Source organism: Hippopotamus amphibius, chromosome 1 (genome assembly GCF_030028045.1).
Source record: "Hippopotamus amphibius kiboko isolate mHipAmp2 chromosome 1, mHipAmp2.hap2, whole genome shotgun sequence".
Classification (NCBI taxonomy): Eukaryota; Metazoa; Chordata; class Mammalia; order Artiodactyla; family Hippopotamidae; genus Hippopotamus; species Hippopotamus amphibius.
Window position 1 is genome coordinate 79,185,162 of NC_080186.1, and position 24,918 is coordinate 79,210,079.

At 35.4% G+C, this 24,918-nt stretch overlaps 1 protein-coding gene across 4 annotated transcripts in view; it reads right to left on the bottom strand.

Moving 5' to 3' along the window:
- Positions 1-24,918, bottom strand: part of RAVER2 (ribonucleoprotein, PTB binding 2) — a 117,821-nt gene that overhangs the window by 46,418 nt on the left and 46,485 nt on the right. For 2 of the 4 annotated variants that reach the window (XM_057717384.1, XM_057717399.1), the window contains 5 exons: positions 22,013-22,139; positions 9,149-9,234; positions 7,364-7,468; positions 7,098-7,209; positions 4,739-5,007 (listed from right to left, as the gene is read on the bottom strand). In XM_057717384.1, coding sequence (XP_057573367.1) covers positions 4,739-5,007; positions 7,098-7,209; positions 7,364-7,468; positions 9,149-9,234; positions 22,013-22,139 — 699 coding nt within the window. The remainder of the gene's footprint in view (positions 1-4,738; positions 5,008-7,097; positions 7,210-7,363; positions 7,469-9,148; positions 9,235-22,012; positions 22,140-24,918) is intronic. The other 2 variants (XM_057717391.1, XM_057717407.1) reach the window with 2 other exon arrangements.

Here is a 24,918-nt window from a genome sequence, read left to right on the forward strand (position 1 = left end):
AGGTGACAGATCTGTATACTGAAAACTATATGACATTGATGAAAGAAACTGAAAATTATACAATTAACTGGAAAGATATCCTGGGTTTGTGGGTTGGAAGAATTAATATTATTAAAATGTCTACACTGCCCAAAGTGATCTACAAATTCATTGCAATCCCTGTCAAGATTTCAATGGCACTTTCCACAGAAATAGAACAAACAATCCTAAAATTTATGTGGAACCACAAAAGATCCTGAACAGACAAAGCAATCTTGAGAAAAAGTTCAAAGCTGGAGGCATCACACTTCCTGGTTTCAGACACACTTCCTATATTACAAAGGTATAGTCATCAAAACAGTATGGTACTTGCATAAAAACAGACACATTGACCTATGAAAAGAATAGAGTCCAGAAACAAAGCCATATATATGTGGTCAACTAATATTTGAAAAGGGTGCCAAGAATACACAATGGGTAAAGGACACTCTCTTTAATAAATGGTGTTGGGAAAATTGTATGTCCATATGGAAAAAAATGAGACTGGATCCCGATCTTACACCATACATATTTACTCAAATTGGATTAAAGACTTAAATATAAGACCTGAAATCATAAAACTAGAAGAGAATATAGGGGGAAAGCTACTTGACATTGGTCTTAGCAATCATTTTTTGGATATGACACCAAAAACAGACAATAAAAGCAAAAAATAAGCAAGTGCTAAAAAGCTAAATTAAAGAGCTTCTCTACAGCAAAGGAGACAATCAAAAAAATTAAAAGGCAATCTATGGAATGGCAGAACATATTTGCAAACCATATATGCAAGAAGGGGTTAATATCCAAACTATATTTAGGAACTCATGACTCAATAGCAAAGAAAACAACCCAATTGAAAAATGGCAAAGAATCTGAACAGACATTTTTGCAAAGAAGATAAACACGTGATCAATAGGCATATGAAGAGGTGCTTAACATCACTAATCACTGGGGAAATGCAAATCCATAAAAACCACAATGAGATACGATGTTGGTAAGGATGTGGAGAAATTGAAACCCTCATGCTTTGCTGGTAGAAATGTAAAATGATAGAGCTATTGTGGAAAACAGAACAGCAGTTCCTAAAAAAATAAAATATAGATGTACCATATAATTCAGCTATTCCACTTCTGGGCAAATATCCCAAAGAACTGAAAACAGGGACTCAAAAAGATATTTGTATATAGCAGCATTATTCACAAGAGCCCAAAGATGGAAACAACCCAAATGTCTGACAGATGAATGGATAAAAAAATGTAGTCTATAAATACAATAGATTATTCAGCCTTTTAAAAAAGGAAATTCCAACACATGCTACAACATGGATGACCCTTGAAGACATTATGGTGATGGAAATAAGTCAGACACTAAGTACAAAAACTGTATCATTCCAATTATATTGGGTACCTAGAATAGTCAAATTCTGAGCCAGAGAGTAAACAATGTTTACTGGGGTCTGGGGAGAAGGGAAAATGGAGAGTTGCTTAATGGGTACAGAGCTGCAGTATGGAATGATGAAAAAGTTCTGGAGATGGATAGTAGTGAGATGCAAAACAATGTGAATGTACTTAATGCTACTGAGTTGTACACTTAAAATTCATATCTCACCCCTATCTCTCTAAATCAAATTCTCAGGGCTGAAGAAGTTGAAGTCCAACCTTCTCCATCTTTTTTCTTTCTTTAAACTCCAGTGGTGATTCTGACAAAAAGACAGAATCAAGAATCATTGGTCACTCTGTATGACAGTCTCTAGGTCCATCCAAATGACTCAATTCTGTCATACAGAGTGAAGTAAGTCAGAAAGAGAAAAACAAATATTGTATATTAATGCATATATGTGGAATCTAGAAAAATGGTACAGATGAACCAGTTTGCAAGGCATAAACAGACACAAAGATGTACTGAACAAATGTATGGACACTACAGGGGGGAAGGGGGGAGTAGGATGAATTGGGAGATTGGGGGATTGACATATATACACTAGTATGTATAAAGCTGATAACAAATGAGAACCTGCTATATAGCACAGGGAACTCTACTTCACTTTGTTGTACAGCAGAAACTAACACAACATTGTAAAACAACTATACCCTATTTAAAAAAAAAAGACAAGGTATAACAAATGTTGGCGAAGATTTGGAGAAAAAGGGAATCCTGGTGCACTGTTGGTAGGAATGTAAATTGGTGAAGCCACTATGGAAAACAGCATGGAGAGTTTTCAAAAATTTAAGAATATGAAGACCATATGATCCAGCTATTCAACTCTAGGTATAATCAAAGAATCCAAAACCACTAATTTGAAAACATATGGACCTCTATGTTCACTGCAGCATTATTTACAATAGCCGAGGTATGGAAATAACCTAAGTGCTCAAAATGGATCAATGGATAAAGAAAATGCAGTGTGTATATACGACGGAATACTATTAAGCCATAAAAAACATGACATCTTGCCATTTGTGACAACATGGATGGAGCTTGAAGATACCATGCTAAGTGAAATAAACCAAATGGAGAAAGATAAATACCATATGATTTCGCTCATATGTGAAATAAATAAATAAACAAACAAATGAACAAACCAAACCAAACAAAAACAGATAGATACAGAGAAAACAGTAGTGGTTACCAGAGCAGAAGGGGGCTGAAAGAGGGTAAAAAGGATAAAGGGGGTCAACTGTAGGTTGATGGATGGAAACTAAACTTTTGGTGGTGCACATGCTGTACTGTATACTGTAGTTGAAGTATAATGTCATACTCATGAAATTTCTATAGTGTTATAAATCAATGACAGCCTAACTTTTTAAAAATTAATAAAATTTTAAAAATAAAATTTTAAAAATTAATAAAAATTTAACATTTTGAGCTTAAAAAAAAAGAATCACTGGTCAACAAAATATTAAAGGTGCAGGTCTAAAAATCTACAGCCGAGTTTAACGAACTGTTTAACAAAGTCCAAAATCTTGCTACATAACTTGGAAAACATACTTTGAGGTTACCTGGTCCGAGCCCCTACTGTCAGGAACGAAGAATCACTTCTACAACAATCTGTACAGATGTTCACCTGCGGTCTGCATAATTGTTTTCAGTGATAGGACATTAACATCTCTGTGAAAGTGTCAAACTTTTTCTTTGTTTGAAAACTTCAACTGTTGTTTGTTATATTAAGCCTAAATCTGCTTTATTGTATGTCATAACTTATTGGACTAATTTTGCCCACTAGAGAAACAGAAAATACCGTGTGACTAGACTAGTTTGTGAATTTTTTTTTTAATGCCAAATTAAATGTCAGCTGGTTAACCCTTGCCAAGTTCCATATATCTATTTCCTTCGAGTCTTCTTCACGGGACTTGTTTTCCAGGCACTGCCCCACTTCAGCTCTCTTCTTCCAGATACACTCTCATTTGCCCATTATGTGAATCACCTCAAGTCCAGTTTTCCTTAAGACCCTAGTGCTTCCAATGAATTAAAAAGTCTGTGCAAAAGATACAGACTATTCATACACTTAAGCAATTAATCCTGCAGATATATTTTTAAAATTCATTCTATGAAGAACCACCCCAGCTTTCTCAATGTACTATTATAGGCATCTATCCATACCTCCTGCCATGACTAGGTGACATCAAAACCTCTTACAAAGTCAATATTATTATTTTGACATTTGAATGAGCCAACTACAAGAATTTTTCCCTCATGTGCCACTGCTAAACCAAAGGGTATTTTAGGGTACAGGTAAAAAAAATTAAATGTACTTTATTCTACCTACTAATTATAACATATACAAAATATCAGTGGTATATAAACCAATAAAATTTAGGGTAAAAATCTCCAGAATTAAAACCGAGATTAGGTTCTTTTTAACAGACCAGAGATAAATAACTGGCTTTGAAATTTTTCAGATAAAATAGAATTTATTCTACCTTTACATATTAAAATAATACTTAATTAGCTACAGAATATACATTTTTAGAAAAAATTAATATATTTTAAAGAACAGCATTTTTACTAAGAAATCCTTATAAATAATATTATTATATAATTAGATAAGTATTAATGGTACTCCTGTTTTTCCAGACTACAAAATTTTGAACTTATATTACTTTATATTTGAAATCTGTGCATACCTCACAGTTTTTAGAAAAGCAAATGTTTATAGGAATATAGAATTCATATTTAAATATTTTATAATAACATTTTTTAAATGTTTTATACAAATTATTTTATTTACAGACAAACTGGCAAGTAGTTAAACAGAATCCCAAACATTTGGCATAACTTATCAAAGGATGGATTTTTGTTTGTTTATAATAACAGGTTTTATTTTTGAGTCCAATACATTCTTCTCTTGAGACATAAACGTACACTAGGAAAAAGTCTTCATGTCACTGACATAGGAATTATCTAGTTTGTAATCCATATTTACATACTTCAAGTATATTATCAACTTCCTTTGAAATTCACAAATAGTTAAGATTGCTTGCTACTTCATGAATTATACCACCTGTAAAATAACCAAAAATTATATTCCTCTAGAATTAGAATAATTTCATTTAAGATACAGTTTAAAAGGAATATATATATATATTCCTTTGCAGTATATACATACATGAGTATACACATATATACTTCATGTATATAAATGTATGCCTTTATATGTATGTGTATGCATGCATACACACACACACATACACACAAACACACACACACAGAGTTTTCTTACCCCTGAATTTATCTCCAGGCCTTTCGGCTGACTTTGTTGTTGCTTATGATGTCCCGTAAGCAAGCCTCCAGCAGTAAGGTTTGGAAAGCTCTGAAGATATGCCTGTGACCCTGAGAAATTTCCTTCTGTCATCCCCACCAAGGCTGGCTGTTTCTCCTGAGTGTTCCCATGCCCTGGCCCAGGTTGGCCAGCAATGTGCTGATTTGGAAGGAATGGTAATATGCCCATGCCAGCTGTTATAGTTGTTTGAGTTGGAATCAAACTAGATGCTGTAGTGAACCACAAATGCAAAAAGTTTTTGGTTAGATGAGGCTTATTCACAATACTCCTTTTGATTTTGTCAAGCTATGGGCAAAGATGCAGAAACCTATTTTTTACCTATGAGAGAATAGATAAATTTAAAAGGTGAGGTTAAAGGTTAAATTAGCAGTCTCCTGTATGGAAAAACAAAAACCTCTAATAGTAATCATGATTTTCCTATTTTAAACAACTTTCAGGATAATCTCAAGGATGTTACATTTTTTAGTTCCAAGTTTTAATTGTAAATTTCAGAAGTTGAGAGCAAAATTTATGTACTTCTTGGCATTTAAGTTATATCAGCACCTTTTTCTTTTTTGATGCCCCATCATTGTAGTTTGCCTGCTTCCATATTTGAAAGGAATAATTAAATAAACCTTCAGTTTAAAAAATGTCTCTGACACTCAAAAATTAATAAAGTTACATTAAACCCAACAATACATTTAGTCAGATGGCTTGTACCAGCTCAAAAGAGTCAATTGTACTATTTCTTCTCAGCTCTTGATTTCAACGTCTTTGCATAGCTAACCTGAAATCAGCCATGGCTGGACTGTTTACACATAGAAATCCACAAATGCTACAAATTAAGACTTTTTTTTTTAACCCAGAGAGCTGGTTTTTAAACATCAGCACACCACTGGTTTAAAAAACATCAATATCTGTGAATAGCTAAGCACCAAATGAAAGTTTAACACATGAAAGTTTTACATTTTTATTTACAGGGAATAGCAAGAAATTCTGGAAGAAATAAAAGTTTCAATAGGAAAATTCTGAACCATTCCATTTTTTAAAAATCTATAGGTCAAAACTAAATGAAAAGAGCTAGTTTTGACAACTATTTTAATTAAATCAAAGCTATGTTTTACAAATACACTAAAAAATTTCTTACATTATTTTTAGCACTAAATATTTAGAGACAGAGTCTTAGTTCCATCTTTTAGCAATATATTTACTTGGACACTTTAAATTTCAGTGTTCTTAAAGCAGCAATGCTAAAGCAAATGGCTGATTATTTAATCCAACACAAATAACAAATACCTGTATAAGCTTTTAGGCACATAAAATTTAATTTTTAGGACAGACACCATCACACCATAAAAATTTCTATACCTGTCTGTATACTGGTTTAACTTTTGCCCAGTAAGTTCCAACAGTCTGAATTGACTATTTGATCATTTGACTTGGTTTTATGTATAAGAGGCTAAATATGCTACCCATATTTAATTGACTTTTTTTCTCTTTTTTATCACTGGTGGCTTTCTCTAACTCTCTCTTTTTTAAAATATTTATTTATTTATTTATTTGGCTGCACCAGGTCTTAGTTGCAGCAGGCTCCTCAGTTGCGGCTTGCCAGCTCCTTAGTTGTGGCAAGCATGTGGGATCTAGTTCCCTGACCAGAGATGGAACCTGGGCCCCTGGCACCAGAAGCACGGAGTCCTATCCACTGTGCCACCAGGGAAATCCCATCTAACTGAAAGTGCCTTTCAAAAGCACATTCAAGTAAGAAAACTTGGTATACAACCATGCTGTTATTCTAAAAAGAAAAATAATTGTTCTATTTAAATTTGTTATATCTTAGAATCACACAGTATATTTTTTTTTTACTACTCATTTGGAGCTCACATTTAAAAAATGATACAAATAAATAATTGAACTTTAAATTTACAATTACCAGATACTTCTTAATAAAAGCTAAGGGCTTCTTGTCCAGGCAAAAGTTAAATGGATCCCTGTGCAACGTGCTGTCAGCCCAGTGGGCAGCATGTCAGTCTCAAATGGATCTATGTCTTTGCCTCATGCTGCTGTGAACCTTCATCAAATATTAAAGCATATCCAACAGAGAAAGTCTTATCTTGGCATGGAAGCGAGTCCATCAATAAGTAACTTATCAATAGTATTCTAGTATTAAAAATAGAGAAGCCAGGAGGGCTCTTGAAATTTTAAATGACTGAATAAAACTCAAATCTGACCTTCCTGTAAATAAAAGTACAATACAGGTACACTATTTTTACATCTCAAATCTGACTGTTTACTGACGTCTCAGCAAATACACATCATTTACTTTTATGTGCTTCTCCAAGATGGCCCAATTCTGTTTTCAACGGAAGCGGTGAGCCTATCCCTACTGCAGCTTGAAGTACCATAGCTGGGGGTTCGCCAAGTAAGCCCGGTTTCTGCAAAAGAAGAAAAGACTTTTTGCTCATGGCAGCAAGATATAACCTAATAAGAAAGCTACACATGTGAAAATTCATAAACAATATGACCAACAGCCTGATTACAGAAAAGGAATGAACTCACTTCAAAAGAAAAAAATAATTCCATACTTACATTATTAGTATGAATATTCTCAAACTTCATTAATTGTTGCTGTGCCAGTGGTACATGAGAAAGATTCTGAAGAAATAAATTAGAAGTATTACCCATAAGTGAGCTCTGCGAAAATGATAAAACATTAAGTTAGTTTAATTTTGAAGAGCTACTTGCTGTGTAACCCAATTTATTTCAAAGTTCAATTCCCCAGTTGATCTGAGCAAAAGCAACAGCTTCTTAATATCCTACTTTCCAATTACAGGCAACACTAATTAATTCTTTCAATAATACACAAGATGTGACCATACAGTCATGAAACTAATTCCACATCCCTTCCTTCTTTTCTTCTATGCTTCCTCCCCTCCCCTCACCCCTTTCTGGCTTTGATGTCAGTATCACTCAGTCATTTATTTATTCATTTAGTCATTTAACAAAGACTTATTGAGCACCTCTATGTGGCAGGCACTGTGCAACATAGTGAGAAAACAACATGATCTGCCCTCATGGATCTTATACTCCCCTGAGGAAGAGGGACATTAATTATAAAAACATACAATTAAAAATGGTGATGAGTGTATGAAGGAAAAATGCAAGGAGCTACGAGAACAAATAGTGGTGGAACTTGATTTAGATTGGTAAATTCAAGGACGGTTTCCCTGAGGAACTAACTCTTGCACAGAGATCTGAAGGCTGCAGAGAAATAACTAGGTGAAATCTGGGGTAACGAGGTGGTGTTGGGGTGGGAAGCACTCTAGGCAGAAGGAACAGCAGGAGCAAAGACCTAAGGAGAAAAGAAGAAAGTCCTTCAAGGACCAAAAGCAGTTCACCAGAGCTGGGAAAGGGACACCTAAGGCACCTGAGAGGCAGCAGAGGCCAGCTTGGACAAGCCCTCAAGGCAAAATTAAGCAGTTTGGTCTTTATTTTAAAGTAAAGGGAATATTGTCAAGACTCTGGACTCCTCTCCCATATCACTTAACTCTTACAGCAATTAACTGTTTAATGTTTATTTTCTGTATTTGTTGAAATAAGAACAAGGACTGAGAATATTTTGTTCAATGCTATAGCCTCAATGACTAGCAGAGTGTCTAGTACATGTTAGATTTTCAATAAAATATGTTGAGTAAATGAATGAACAACATACAAGGTCCTACATTAGATTTTGAAAATGAAAAATAAATAAACAATAGGCCTTTTCCTTAAAAAGCCAGGTTTAGGAACAGACATTTATTCATTCAACCTACAAAACCATCTATCATGTATTAGGTTTGATTTGTAATTAGGCTTCTCTATAGATATAGCCTTAAACAGTATCTGAAATTAGTAGGTAATGTTTATCTCCAATATTACAGATTTTTATGTACACAAACATATTTTAAAGTGCTTATTTGAAAAAGGTAAGAAAAATATTTTTTACTCTCATAAATAATTTTTACAAACATTGATTAAATTTCAAGAATTGAGTTATTGTTCATTTATTTTTCTTTCTGTAAATACTTTTTTAAGACCACATAAGACTTGTTTTGAACTACTGATTTATTTCTAGAAAAATATGCCATAAAATATACCTCTTCCCTTCTTAATGCCCTACAAATAGGAATCAATAAATATATACAACTATTTCTTTGATTACCTTAATTTGATCTGATTTCCTTATTAAGTTCTGTTTTTATGTAGGTACATTACTAAGAATTTTATTTAAAAACAAAATACTCATTCAACTCCTTAAGAACTTTAAGTGTTAAGAACAAACATAATATTTACTCCAAACTTTTGATGCTTTAATACTCAATGTTATTTAGATACCTGATGAGCTTTATTCAAATGTAAAAATGCAGAGGAGATGGATGGATTCATCAGATGTGGCAAGCTGTGAGGTGTTCCAAGAACTGCTTTAAGAAAATAAAAGTAAAAATTTAACTTTATGATATATATGGAATTTAAAAATAAACTCCAAAAAGGGTAAATGAATAGTTCTTCAAACTTTTAATATATTCACTGGAAGTTCAATGATATACTGACCTTGTCATTGTACAAAAAGTGACAGGCTCCTTTCCTTGTGATTTAAAATTCCAACACCTTCTGTCTTAATGGTAAAACACCAAACCTAGCCTTTCTCTTCTTTACCACTTAGTACAAGAAAACTAATTCCATCTTTTAGTAAGTATAATACTAATTGAACCCACGTTATCTGCTGAGTATTTCTGTTAGTTTTTTTGGGTATTTTGGCAGAGGGTCAGAATGGGGGGGGAAGGACAATATACAATCCTTGTCATTAAAGCTTATAATCCAATTGAGAAGAGAATATATGTACATTTAAAAAATATTTCATAACAAAAACTAAAGAAACAGCAATACTGTACATAGCTGATAAAAGGAATAAATGATAACCATACTCTTCATAGTCTAAGAGTATAAATAACAGAGTACATATCAGAAGAGATATTTAAAGAACAGACAATACATAGACAAAAAGAGCTATGAGACAGAAAATATATGAAGCAATTTCATCTAATTATTAGATGTAAGTAGTCATAATATACAGCTAATTAGAATCTTAGAAGGTCAGGCTTAGAAAGTACTTCAAAAAGCACATAATCCAATGATCAAACATATCAGAAATTTATACATAACATCGCTACAAGTTCATTCCATGCTTTAAAAACTTTGTTCCAATTTCTCTTATTTGCTGAGGCAGTCCATTACATCTTTGGCATCTTTGGAAAACTGACCATTAGAAAGTACTTTCCTTAGAATGAACCAGTTTTACAATAGCTGATGGGAAGAGTAGAACATTAGGATAGGTTGCTTATAAAGGAAAACACTGTTTATTAGCAAAGAGGGGTAAAGATGGTCATTTTATAATGATAAAGGGGTCAATTCATCAAGAGGATGCAATAATCAAATGTCTGTGCACCAAATAACAAAGCTTCAAAATATATAAAGCAAAAATTTCTAGAACTGAAAGGAAAAGTAGCCAAATCCACAATTATGGTTAGAGATTTCAACACCACCTCCTCTCATTTTTCAGACACTCACTGTATTTTGTTATAAAACATTAAAATTTTTCACAGCTTTTAGTGTAAATAGTATGTCCCAGTTTAAAACAACAATAACCAGAAATAAAACACTCTGAAGAATGTCCACAGTCTCACATCTAACTGCCCTTACCCTTAGATCTTGGCTAGGTCTCCCATTGAACCTCTTTCCCCCCTCAATAATTGATATAGCAAAGTTGACTGAAAACCAGTAAGGATATAGGAGACTTGAGCAACACTATCAACCAACAATATATACAAAGGATTATGATACATCATAACCAAGTGTGGCTTACCACAGGAGTGAAAGATTGGTTTAACATTCAAAAAATCAATCAATATAATTCATCATGATAACAGACCAAAAATAAAAAAGCCACATTGATGATATCAATAAATGGAGAAAAGCATTAAATAAATTTCAGCAATCATCATGATAAAATTTCTCAGCAATATAAAAATAGAAGGAAAAGTTCCCAGCTTGAAAAAGGAAATCTGTGAATAAAAAACTACAGCTAACATAATGATTAATAATAAAAGAATGAATGATTTCTCTGTAAGATCAGGAACAAGGCAAGGATGTCCACTCTCACCAGTTCAATGCACAAATTTTGCTGGGATTTCTATCAACTACAATAAAGCTTGGAAAAAAAGGTATACATATTGTAAAGGAAGAACTTTACCAAAAAACTGTGTTTATTTGTAGATGACATGATTGTCTATACAGAAAATCCTAAGGGCGAAACCTACTATTGATAGAAATAAAAAGCAAGACTGCAAGATACAAGATAAATATACAAAATCAATTGTACTTGTACATGTACACTAGCAACAAGCAATAGGCAACTGAAATTTAAATAGTAATGCATAAAGAACTCAATAACAAAAAGCCATATACAACCCTGTTTAAAAATGGACAAAGAACTTGATTAAACATTTCTCCAAAGAAGACAAAAAAATAGACAACAAGCATAAGAAAAGATGCTCAACATGATTAGTCACTAGGGAAATTCAAATCAAAACCATGATGAGTTGCCAGTTTATTCCTATTTGGATGGCTAAAATAATAATTTAAAAAACCCAGAAAGTAACAAAAGTCTATGAAGATATGAAGAAATTGGAACCCTCATACATTGCTTTGGGAATATAAAATGGTGCAGTCACTGTGGAAAACAGCTTGGAAGTTCCTCAACAAGTTAAGCACAGAATAACCATATGAACCACCAATTCTAGTTCTAGGTATATAACCCCAAAAGAACTGAAAACAAATATTCAAATGCTTCTACATGAATATTCATAGCGGCACTCTTCACAACAGTCAGAAGGTGAAAACATCTCAAATGTCCATCAGTGATGAATGAATAAACAAACTGTGGTATATGCATACAATGGAATATTAGCCACAAAAAGGAATGAAGTACTGATACATTCTACAGTACTCAAAAACATCATGCTAAGGGAAAGAAGCCAGACACCAGAAGTCACATAGTGACTTTTATTTATATGAAACATCCAAAATAAGCAAAAGTGTAAACACAGAAAGCAGATTGGTTGTTGCCAGGTCCTGGGCAGAGGTGGAAATGGGGAGCAACTGTTTTGTGGGCACGGAATTTATTTTATTTATTTATTTATTAATTTAATTGGCTGTGTTGGGCCTTTTTTTTCTTTGCTGTGCGTAGGCTTTCTTTTAGTTGTGGTGAGTGGGGGCTACTCTTTGTTGTGGTGCGCGGACTCCTCATTGCCATGGCTTCTCTTCTTGCGGAGCACGGGCTCTAGGCGCGCGGGCTTTAGTAGTTTAGTTGCAGCACATGGGCTCAATAGTTTTGGCTCACGGGACCTAAAGCGCAGGCTCAATAGTTGTGGCACATGGGCACGGGCTTAGTTGCTCTGCGGCATGTGGGATCTTCCTGGAGCAGGGATCGAACCCGTGTCCCCTGCATTGGCAGGCAGATTCTTAACTACTGCGCCACCTAGGAAGCCCCACGGATTTTATTTTAAGGTAATGAAAATGTTTTGAAAGTAGGCAGAGCTGGTGATTACACAACACTGTGAATGTACAAAATGCCATTGAATTATTGATTCTGATTTCTGCCTCAAAAAATTACTGCAATAAAAGATAGTATAAAGAAATATAAATGCTATGGGTAAATCTGAAAAAATATGTGTAAGATTTATATCCCGAAAACTATAAAATGTTGCTGAGAGAAATTAAAGAAGATCTAAATAAATGGAGAGATATACACCATATTTATGGCAAATTGTTGTCAATTCTGCACAAATTAGCATACACATACAACACAATTCCAATCAAATTAACAGCTGATACTTTTCATAGAAACTGACAGCTGATTCTAAAACTTATATGCAAATACAAAGGATATAGGATAGGCAAAACAAACAGAAAAAACAGAATTGGAGGACTTACAATAACTGATTCTGTGAAGGTTGTGAAGTACAACCTTCCAAGACTGAATTACGAACAAATAGAAAATACGAACAGACCAATCACAAGAAATGAAATTGACACTGTGATTAAAAATCTTCCAACAAAGAAAAGTCCAAGACCAGATGGCTTCACAGGTGAATTCTATCAAACATTTAGAGAAGAGCTAACATCTATCCTTCTCAAACTCTTCCAAAAAATTACAGAGGGAGGAACACTCCCAAACTCATTCTACGAGGCCACCATAACTCTGATACCAAAACCAGACAAAGATACCACAAAAAAAGAAAATTATAGGCTGATATCACTGATGAATATAGATGCAAAAATCCTCAACAAAGTACTAGCAAAATGAATCCAACAATGCATTAAAAAGATCATACACCATGATCAAGTGGGATTTATCCCAGGGATGCAAGGATTCTTCAATATGTGCAAATCAACCAATATGACACACCATATTAACAAACTGAAGAAAAACCATACGATCATTTCAATAGATGCAGAAAAAGCTTTTGACAAAATTCAATACCCATTTATGATTAAAGAAAGCTCTCCAGAATGTGGACACAGAGGGAAACTACCTCAACGTAATAAAGGCTAAACAGCAAACATTATTCTCAATGGTGAAAAACTGAAAGCATTTCGTCTAAAATTAGGAACAAGACAAGGGTGCCCACTCTTGCCATTATTACTCAACATATGTTTTGAAGTCCTAGCTACAACAATCAGAGAAGAAATAAAAAGAATTCAAACTGGGAAAGAAGTAAAACTGTTACTGTTTGCCGGTGACATGATACTATACATAGAAAACCCTAAAGATGCCACCAGAAAACTATTAGAGTTAATGAACAAATTTAGTAAAGTTACAGGATATAAAATTAATACACATGGGCTTCCCTGGTGGCACAGTGGTTAAGAATCCACCTGCCAATGCAAGGGACACGATTCAAGCCCTGGGCGGGAAGATCCCACATGCTGCGGAGCAACTAAGCCCATGAGCCACAACTACTGAGCCTGTTCTCTAGAGCCCGTGAGCCACAATTATTGAGCCCATGTGCCACAACTACTGAAGCCCGCATACCTAGAGCCCGTGCTCCACAAAAAGAGAAGCCACCACAATGAGAAGCCCACACACCACAACAAACAGTAGCCCCTGCTCACCACAACTAGAGAAAGGCCACGTGCAGCAATGAAGACCCAATGCTGCCAATAAATAAATAAACTTATAAAATAAATAAATAAAATTAATACACAGAAGTCTCTTGCATTCCTATACACTAACAACAAAAGATCCAAAAGCAAAATTAAGAAAACAATCCCATTTACCATTGCAACAAAAAGAATGAAATACCTAGGAATAAACCTACCTAAGGAGGCAAAAGACCTGTATGCAGAAAACTATAAGATACTGATGAAAGAAATCAAAGAAGACACAAACAGATGGAGAGATATACCATGTTCTTGGATTGGAAGAATCAATATTGTGAAAAGGACTATACTATCGAAAGCAATGTACAGATTCAATGCAATCCCTATCAAATTACCGATGGCATTTTTCACAGAACTAAAACAGAAAATTTTACAATTTGTATGAAAACACTAAAGACCTTGAATAGCAAAAGCAATCTTGAGAAACAAAAAAGGAGCTGGAGGAATCAGGCTCCCTGACTTCAGGCTATACTACAAGGCTACAGTGATCAAGACAGTATGGTACTGGCACAGAAACAGAAATATAGATCAATGGAACAAGATAGAAAGCCCAGAAATAAACTCATGCACCTATAGTCACCTAATCTATGACAAAGGAAGCCAGAATATACAATGAAGCAAAGACAGCCTTTTCAATAAGTGGTGCGGGGAAAACTGGACAGCTACATGTAAAAGAATGAAATTAGAATACTCCCTAACACCATACACAAAAATAAAACTCAAAATGGATTAAAGACCTCAATGTAAGGCCAGACACTATAAAACTCCTAGAGGAAATCATAGGAAGAACACTCTTTGACATAAATCACAGCGAGATCTTTTCTGACCCACCCCTGAGAGTAATGAGAATAAAAACAAAAATAAACAAATGGGACCTAACAAAACTTAAAAGCTTTTGCACAGCAAAGGAAATCATAAACAAGATGAAAAGACAACACTCAGAATGGGAGAAAATATTTGCAAACGAAGCAATGGACAAAGGATTAATCTCCAAAATATACAAGCAGCTCATGCAGCTCATTATCAAAAAAACAAAAAACTCTATCTAAAAATGGGCAGAAGATCTAAATATACGTTTCTCCAAAGAAGACATACAGATAGCCAACACACATGAAAAGATGTTCAATGTCACTAATTATTAGAGAAATGCAAATCAAGACCACAATGAGGTATCACCTCACACCAGTCAGAATGGCCATCATCAAAAAATCTACAATCAATAAATGCTGGAGAGGGTGTGGAGAAAAGGGAACCCTCCTGCACTGTTGGTGGGAATGTAAATTGATACAGCCATTATGGAAAACAGTACGGAGTTTCGTTAAAAAAACTAAAAATGGAACTACCATATGATCCAGCAATCCCACTTCTGGGCACATACCCTCAGAAAACCATAATTCAAAAAGTCACATGCACCCCAATGTTCACTGCAACATTATTTACAATAGCCAGCACATGGAAGCAAGCTAAATGTCCATCATCAGAGGAATGGATAAAGAATATCCATCTCTATGGGGATATGTGTATAAAAACAGATGACTGAACTTGGTGTACCCCCCAAAAAATAATAAATAAATAAAATTAAAGAAAAAAAAAGAATATCCATCCATAAAGAATATCCATCCATAAAGAATATCCATCCATAAAGAATATCCACCCATAAAGAATACAGCATATATGTATTCATATATACAACAGAATATCATTCAGCCATAAAAAGGAACAAAATTGGGTCATTTGTAGAGACAAAGATGGACCTAGAGACCATTATACAGAGTGAAGTAATTCAGAAAAAAAAATATTGTATATTAACGCATAAATGTGGCGTTTGAAAAAACGGGTATAGACGATCTTATTTACAAAGCAGAAATAGAGACACATATGTAGAGAACAAATGTATAGATACCAAAGGGGGACGGGGGGGTGGGTAGGATTTTGGGATTGACATATATACACTACTGATACTATGTATAAAATAGATAAATAATTGGAACCACTGTATAGCACAGGGAACTCTACTCAATGCTCTGTGGTGAACCTAAATGAAAAGGAAATCCAAAAAAGAGGGGATATATGTATGTGTATAGCTGATTCACTCTGCTGTACAGCATAAACTAACACAATATTGTATAGCAACTATACTCCAATTAAAAAAAAAAGTTGGCAGAGTGTCTTATAACTTAAACATACATCTACCATATGACCCAGCCCCCCCAAACACGAAATAACCCAATGTTCAACCAATCAATGAAAATGCAAATTGTAGAATGGAATCCTACTCAGCATTAAAAAGGAAAAAAGTATTGATACATGCAGCAATGTGGATGAATCTCAAAATAATTAGCTGAGGGAAAGAAGACATACAGTACATACTGTGTGACTCCATTTATATAAATTTCTAGAAAATACAAACTATAGTGACAGAAAGCAAATCAGTAGTTCCCTGGGGATGGGGGAGGGATGGATTACAAAGAGGCAACAGGAAAGTTTTGAGAGTAATGAATATGTTCATTATTTTGATTATGGTGATAGTTTCATGAGTTATATCAAAATTTACCAATTTGTACAATTTAAATATGTGCAGATGAATGCCTCAATTATACCTCAGTAAAGCTGTTAAAAATACAATTTAGACTATAAGTAATTATATACTAATTGAAATTTAAAATAGACACACACACAGAGAAAGAAATGTATAATATTTACATTATACTGTATTTTTTTTAAGGTAGTTAAAAGGTCTGAATTGAAGAGAAAAGATCAGTATGGTTCAAGTAACATAAAGTGGGTGTGGGAGGAAAATCAACCTGATGGTCACGCAGATTAGACAGAAAAGAAGGCAGACAAGAAAAGTAGTTAAAAATTTACAGACTAGATCATACATAACAAGGTATGTCTAAGTTGTGCAGCAGAGAGGTAAAGGAAGGAGTTTAACCAGTAAATAATTTTTAAGTACATTTCACTATAAATAGCAGTTCTGTTCTAGGGGCCAAAGATGAACAAAACAAATAAATCTTTGCTATTATGGAGCCTCCTCTAGTCTAGCAGAAGAGAAGGTAATAACAAGTAAATATGTGTCAGTTACTTGAAAAAATGATATGAGAAGGAAGTTGGGCAAGGGTTTAAATACAAATATATCCTACAGGCATACTCCAGAGACATTGTAGGTTTGGTTCCAGGCCACTCCAATACAGTAATTATTGCAATAAAGCAAGTCACACAATTTTTTTGGTTTCCTGGTGTATATAAAAGTTATGTTTATGCTATACTCTAGTTTATTAAGTGTACAATAGCATTATGTCTAAAAAACAATGTATATGCCTCAATTTTAAACAGCTAACAAAGGGGATTTCCCTGCGGTGCAGTGGTTAAGAATCCGCCTGCCCTGGCCCCCCATGGAGTAAAGCCTGATCCAGGAAGGCGACATGGGTTAGAGCCTGATCCAGGAAGATCCCACATGCCACGGAGCAACTAAGCCCATGCACCACAACTACTGCGTATGTGCTCTAGAGCCTGCGAGCCACAACTACTGAGCCTGTGTGCCACAACGACTGAAGACTGTGTGCCTAGAAGCCTATGTTCCACAACAAGAGAAGCCACCACAATGAGAAGCCCGCACACTGCAATGAAGAGTAGCCTCCACTTGCCGCAATTAGAGAGAAAGCTCTCACAGCAACGAAGACCCAACAAAGTCAAAAATTAATTAATTAAAAAAAATTAAACTGCTAAAAATGCTAACCATTATCTGACAAAGCAGTGTTGCCACAAACCTTCAATTTGTAAAAAACACAGCGTTTGTGAAGCACAATAAAATGAGACACGCTTGTGTATATATGTATCACATAATATAAACTTAATTACAGAGAATGATGATTCTTTGTAATTATTTAATATTCTCAGAGGCCTCTGTGAAGAGTTCAAGATATAGTAGGGAATACAGTTATGATACAGTAAAAAACACACACACACACACAGTAAAGGAAAAACAAATGAAATTTATCGATTAACAAGATAGTTTATCTTTCCTGAACACCAAGAAGCTTTCCATACATTCTCAAGCTTTGCATGTGGTCAAGCAAGGTATTTAACCCTCTTCCCTTGCCATTCCAAAGAAAGAAAAAGCTATCCGTGTCATACTGAAACATCTTTCTTAAAATTGTAAAAGTAGCACTAAAATAAAAAAGCATAATCTCATATGGTAATACACCAACCTGAGTAGAAAAGCAGAGTGGAGAATACATATCTTAGATGAAGAGACAAAAATAATTTCGGAGAGAAGTTACTAAAGATAGCCCAGGTGTGAACTATACTTTCTAAAAGACCCATGAGTGTAATATACTTCTTTAAACACTGATGCAATCTTGGATTGCATTAATAGAAATCTAACGATCACAGGAAGGAAATGCCACTGCATTCTGTGCTGATTAGAACCCATCTATAGGATAAATTCACGTCTGTGTACACCATATTTCAGGGTAACCCAGACAACCTAGGTATACCTACAAGTGGACAACTACTGGGGGCTCTAGAGAGCATATCCTATGACATGTTATGGAAAGTCAAATACGGAACTATAGTTCATGAAGAGGTGTATAAAGTGAATTATACTCAATATTTTGTAATAACACATAAGGGGAAAGAATCTGAAAAAGAATATATTTACATACACACATAATCACTTTGCTGTATACTTGAAACTAACACAACATTGTAAATCAATTACACTTTGATAAAAAATAAAATTAAATAAATAAAATTGTTCTAAAAAAAGAGAACCATTATTTGTATTTACTTTCATCTTAAAATATAAAAATATTTAGCTTTATCCATTCTTTTTTTAAAATTTAATTATTTTTGGCTGTGTGGGGTCTTCATTGCTGTGTGGGCTTCTCATTGAGGTGGTGGCTTCTCTTGTTGTGGAGCACAGGCTCTAGGTGGGCTGGCTTCAGTAATTGTGGCTCTCGGGCTCTAGAGCGCAGGCTCCGTAGTGGCAGCACATGGTCTTAGTTGCTTTGCGGCATGTGGGATCTTCCTGGACCAGGGCTCGAACCCGTGTCCCCAGCACTGGCAGGCAGATTCTTAACCACTGCACCACCAGGGAGTCCCTATCAATTCTTAATATACGGGTTGACAAAGGTGCGTTCACGTAATTGACACATAAGTGATACATATACTGTATATATTGGAGCTCTACTAAAAATATACTTTACTGATAGAGTTACACAGACAAAAAATAAATAAGTAAAAGGAGACCACTGGTCTGGAGAACAGAAGTCAAAGAAAATCAAAGATGACTAAGGTTTCATGATAGCTGTCTTCAGACATTAGAAGGCTTTTCTTATGGAAGAAGGAATAGATTTATTCTGTGTTTCTTCATAGGAAGAACTAGAATAAGTGGCTAAAAGTTATAAAAATTACCATCTAATATAAGGAAAAACCAAGTAATTAAATTTGTCTGACTAGGGAATCGCTGCCTTGGAAAATAATGAGCTGCTTATGCTTTGAGTAGTCAAGACATACAAAGGATATCTCTATACCATTAAAATTGTAGAAGGGATATCTGACTGCATAATAGGCTGAGCCGGACACCTCTAAAGCTACTTCTTACACAGAAATGATTGATGATTATATGAAGTACTTAATATGGGCACTGTTGGTATAATAAAGAATTTCATTGCTCTTTGGTTCCTGGAAGGAAAACTCTAAATCCTTGGAACTTCCCCAGTGATAGGAGCATCTTTGTTATGCTAATGAGGCGACTCAGGGTGGGCCCCTAGATGGCTTCAGGATGGGGGCTGGTCATACCAGAAAGACCTACCACATGATTAGAGGACTGGGGCTTTGAGCCATGTGATATCAGCCTAACCTCCTGACCTCCAGGGAGAGGAGGGGGAATGGAGATGGAGTCCAATAATATGGCCAGTCACGCCTACATAGCAAAACCCCAATAAAAACTCTAGACACGGAAGTTAGTTCAGTAGAGATTTCTGGTTAATTAATACACTAGTGTGCTGGGAGGCGGATGTGCTCTGATTCCCTGGGGAAAGAGCATAAAAGCTCTGCAGTCAGGACCTTCCGGTTGGAAGCCCTAAGTCTCTTGATTAGGCTGTTTCTGAGTTACATCCTTTATAACAAAACTCTATAATTATATGTACAGTAAGCTCCCTACATATGAACCTTCAAGTTGCAAACTTTCAAAGATGGGAACATGCGTTTCCATGTCCAGCCATGTAAGTTAGGTCATGTGTCTGGCATATATTATCACGTGTGCATCCTCTACAAGTGGTTGTGCTTTTGTGTACTTTACTGTACAATACTGTATAGTACAGTATCTTTATTTCAAGCCCAGGATGTCCAGAAGCAAGTGTAAAAGCAGTGGTGATGTAGCTGGTACTACTAAGGAGCCCCAAGCGCCAAGAAAGGATGAAGAAGGACAAGAGGAAGAAGAAGAATGGAAGAGATTCATGACACAGGAAATGGCAAGGGGATTTTCTTGATTTGAGCAGGCACTGTTAGTTTTTGAGGCACAGAACCCAAACATAGAACGGTACAGGAAGGTTGTAGCAGCCGTTCATTTCAGAACACAATCCAGTGCTACCACGTCACCTATGATGAGAGAAAAAGAGCTACTACCCAGACATCACTGGATCATTTTTTCAAGAGGGTAGACAGAATTGAATCCAGCAAGGAACAAGAACCTGTGCCATCAGCGTCAGGCATGACTGAAACGGCAGCTTGCCTTCATCTCCTATTGCTGACGATCCTTCAGCTCTACCATCTCCCACCTCCTCTCCCTCCTGCAGCCAGTAACTCTTCTTGCCTGTGCACTGGATGTCAGCCCTAGACGCCAGCTGTTGTACTGTAAGATTAAAAATGTTTTCTCTATTTGTGTTTGTTTTTTATGTATTATTTGTGTGAAAAGTATTATAAACCTATTACAGTACAGTACTATATAGCTGATTGTGTTAGTTGGGTACCTGGGCTAACTTTATTGGGCTTAACAAATTGGACCTATGAATGTGCTCTCGGAACGGAACACGTCCGCATGTAGGGGATTTACTGTACAATGCTTTCCTAAGTTCTGTGAGTCTAACAAATTACTGGACCTGAGGGGGTCACAGGAACCCCCAAATCTGAAGCCAGTCAGTCAGAAGTGTAGGTGACCAGGGACCTCTGAAGTTGTGGCAGACCTGTTGGGGACTAAGACCTCACTTGTAGGATCTGTGCTAACTCTAGGTAGTTGGTGCTAGAACTGAATTGTAGTAGAGTAGCTGCTATTAGACCAGTTGGAGCTGAAACAGAATAAATATATTTAATCTAAACATTTGTAATCTAAAGCTTAGTGTTGAATATAGGCATTCATTTCCTCATGATGATAAAATACACATTTTGTGTATGTACAGTTGTGCATTTCAAAAGGTAAATAAACTCTTCTCAAAGAATACTAAATAGACAAATATTTAATGTACGCCAATATTATAAAAATTTCCATAATACTTAGAAAATAATGATGTCTTTGTCATTTTCTACAAAGTGAAACAATTTCACAATGAAAAAGAAAGGTAAGATCAGAGAGGAAAGACCTTTAGCACTTTCCAACAAAGTAATTTTACCAAAAATACTACATAGAAAAGCATCATATCCTTTGTTAATAAAGGCTGTAATGATGTATATTAAATATTACCTTATTAAGCCATGTGTAACCTAGTTTACAAATTCATGTCAATCAGTAAGTAAACTGAAGATTTAATATTTAATACTTATTATTAGTAAAAAAAAAAAAAAAAAATCAGGAATCCCACAAGCAGTTTGTACCTACCAAAAACAGTCAAAACATATTTTCACCTCAGATCATTAAAATTGATAAATTCTAAAAAAATAAATAAATATTTTTGGACCAATTTAAGTGTTTTTCATGTAAAACAGCACAATTAACTTCATGCCAACATTCTACATTTAATCAGTACACATGAAGTTTACCTGGTTTAACAGTTCGCCCGCAGAGCTGGGGTTGTAGAAGGACTTGTAACATTGCAGGATTGTTTAAACTTTTCATAATTTGCACTGGATTTGGCTCTGGAAGTAAGCCCTTTTGATTACTGTGCATCTTCAATGAATACAGAAATAAGAAACATTAGAACAAGCATAAGCACAAAGATGAAACTGTAAAGGCTTTTTTCCAGAAATTCTCACTCATCTGGTAAGATCTATTTTATAACCACAATTTGCTTTATATTATATACCTGTTGTATACATTCTACCACTATTCCTAATTATAATAAGATATTCTACCATACAACATACACTGAAATCCTCAGAAATGTTTCAGTTAAATAGAAATCGGTTTTAAGAGGACTAACGATTTAGTCAGATAAATCTCTTCATACAAGTAGAAAGTTATCAAGGGAATCTGAATTTATCAACAGGGAGGTAACTTGTTGACACAGTATGAATATTTTGATACTATAGAAGAAACTTACTACAGTATTGATCTAAAGTTTAATAATGTGGGATGCTTTACAAAGCAACATTTTCTTATAATAATGGTCTTTATTTCATTAACTTAATCCTCTAATATGAGACAACGATGAACTGGCCTTACATACATGTTATTGAGTAGCTTCCTAAAATATGAAATTGTTTTGAAAACTCAGTTTTTAAAAACCAGCCTGACAGATGAGAATATTAATATAATGATATAAAAGGGAAACTATAACCTTCTAGCCAGGAGAAAATGGAGAACCAACAAGGACAAGTGGATTCCCTCTCTCAGTCCAGGCTGTGACATTAGGAGGGAGAGGGTGATGGATTGAGAACCTGACACTAAACCTGTGAGAAATCCCTGGACAGACACAAGGTAGTGCCTCAAGAGTGTGAGAGAGCCTGGATCCACAGACAGGATAGCTTGGGTAAAGGCCTTTTAGCTGTGTAACTGTTTCTTCCTCCACATCGCCCCCTTGGGATCACGGCTTTCCTGACCAGCACAACAAAGCAGGAAAACAGCAGCGTCAGTCTAGTGACTGCCTAGCACCAGTGAATTAACAGCAGGGTGGCATGCAAACTCAGAGACAGTGGGGGACCATGTAACACTCGGTAAAGGAACCAAAAACTTCCTTCCCACATCCTCCAACCTTCTCTACTTCCTTCCTCCCACTGTGCAGGAACAGTTATAACTGAGGAAGACAGAACTTGCAAAAGAGCAGGGTTGGGAGAGGAGATTAAGAGAGGCTCTAAGGGGCAGGGTTGCTTGGTTGTGGCGAGAAAGGGCTGTGGTCAAGGACAGATGGTCAAGGCAGAGGTTCTCAGCCCCAGGTCCCTGCCTGCCTTCCCTAAACCCTAGCTGAGACCAGGCTTCAGCTTTCCTCCTCCATCCTCCAGCCCCTCAACCTCTAAACACTCACATACAAAGAAGCCAACTGCCATACCCCCTTACCAAAGGATATATGCATCCACAGAACAAAATGACTAGACATCTGGAGAATGTAGCCACAAAAACTAAAGGCAACAAACTGAAGCGCCTATGAGAGACAAAGCAGAATTAAAGGATAGGAAATAATAAGAATGTTAACGAAACATAACAGACATCCTAAAAAAGATAATATATATTTATTGGTAACATGAAACAAAGACAAGCAGTTATAAAGAACAACCAATTAGAAATACGAAGTATGAAAAACATAACTGCTGGAGAAAAATAATAGCAGCCATATACTTGGCATTGTTCTAAGTGTGTTCCACGGACTAGATTATGTACTGCCCCAAAACAACTCTACAGGGTTGGTATTATTACCCCCATTCTATGGAGAAACTCATAAAGCATTATTCTTAACCTCTACTCTGGGCTGTAACAGATAAGTTAAATAGTAGAATATATGCGACTGAAAAACAAAATTGTGATCTGAAAGATCAGGTCATATAAAATCCCCAGGATACACGAGCAAAGGATAAAGAGGGAAATGCAAACAAAATAAAATATGGTAATGAAAAATGCAAACAAACCAAAGAGAAAACCAAGGCAATGAAGAGACTAGAAGTCTTAACATCTATATACTAGGAGTCCCTGAAGAATTAGAAAAAAGGGAATCTTTGAAGGAATAATGGCTGAGAATTTCCCAGTATTAAATAAAAACTATAGACCACAAAATGAAAGGGTTCCAAATATGATATAGAAAAAAACACACCTGGTCATATTTTTTTGGTGTGAAATTTAAGAACATCATCCCCGCCCACCCCACCCCCCTCCCCCGCCCCAGTACTAAAAACTTTCAAGGAGGAAGAACATATCTCAAAGAAAAAGAAAAAAAAAAAAGAAGCAAATTAATATCATCTTCACTCTCACAGCATCAACCCTGGATTTCAAAAGGCAACAAATTAATATTTTCAGAGTGCTTCAGGAAAAAATAAACTTTGAATCTAGATTTTTATATTCAGCTAAGCTATTACTTAAATATGGAAAAAAAAATTCCCAGTCACACACAGTCTAAAAAGTTTTTACTACATGAATACCCTTTCTGAAAATAAGAAATGAGAATAAATGTGTGATGATATTACATGATATGTGGAAATGAAGGTATGTAATACCAGAGTTAATTTTAATCTTGTATACAAAAGCCAGGACCATAAAAACAAACAAAAGCATTAAGGTTGGGAATTCCCTGGCGGTCCAGTGGTTAGGACTTGGTGCTTTCACTGCCATGGTCCAGGTTCAATCCCTGGTCGGGGAACTAAGATCCCACATAAGACAATCCTAAAGTAAAATTGTACTTTATGTACTCCCAACATGGTGGTAGGTGGGGCAGAAAGAAGCAGCAGGACGGAGTTTAGAATGAACTACATGGGAAGAAAGAGATAGGAGAGTTAATAACTTAGGAACAATCACCAGTAGG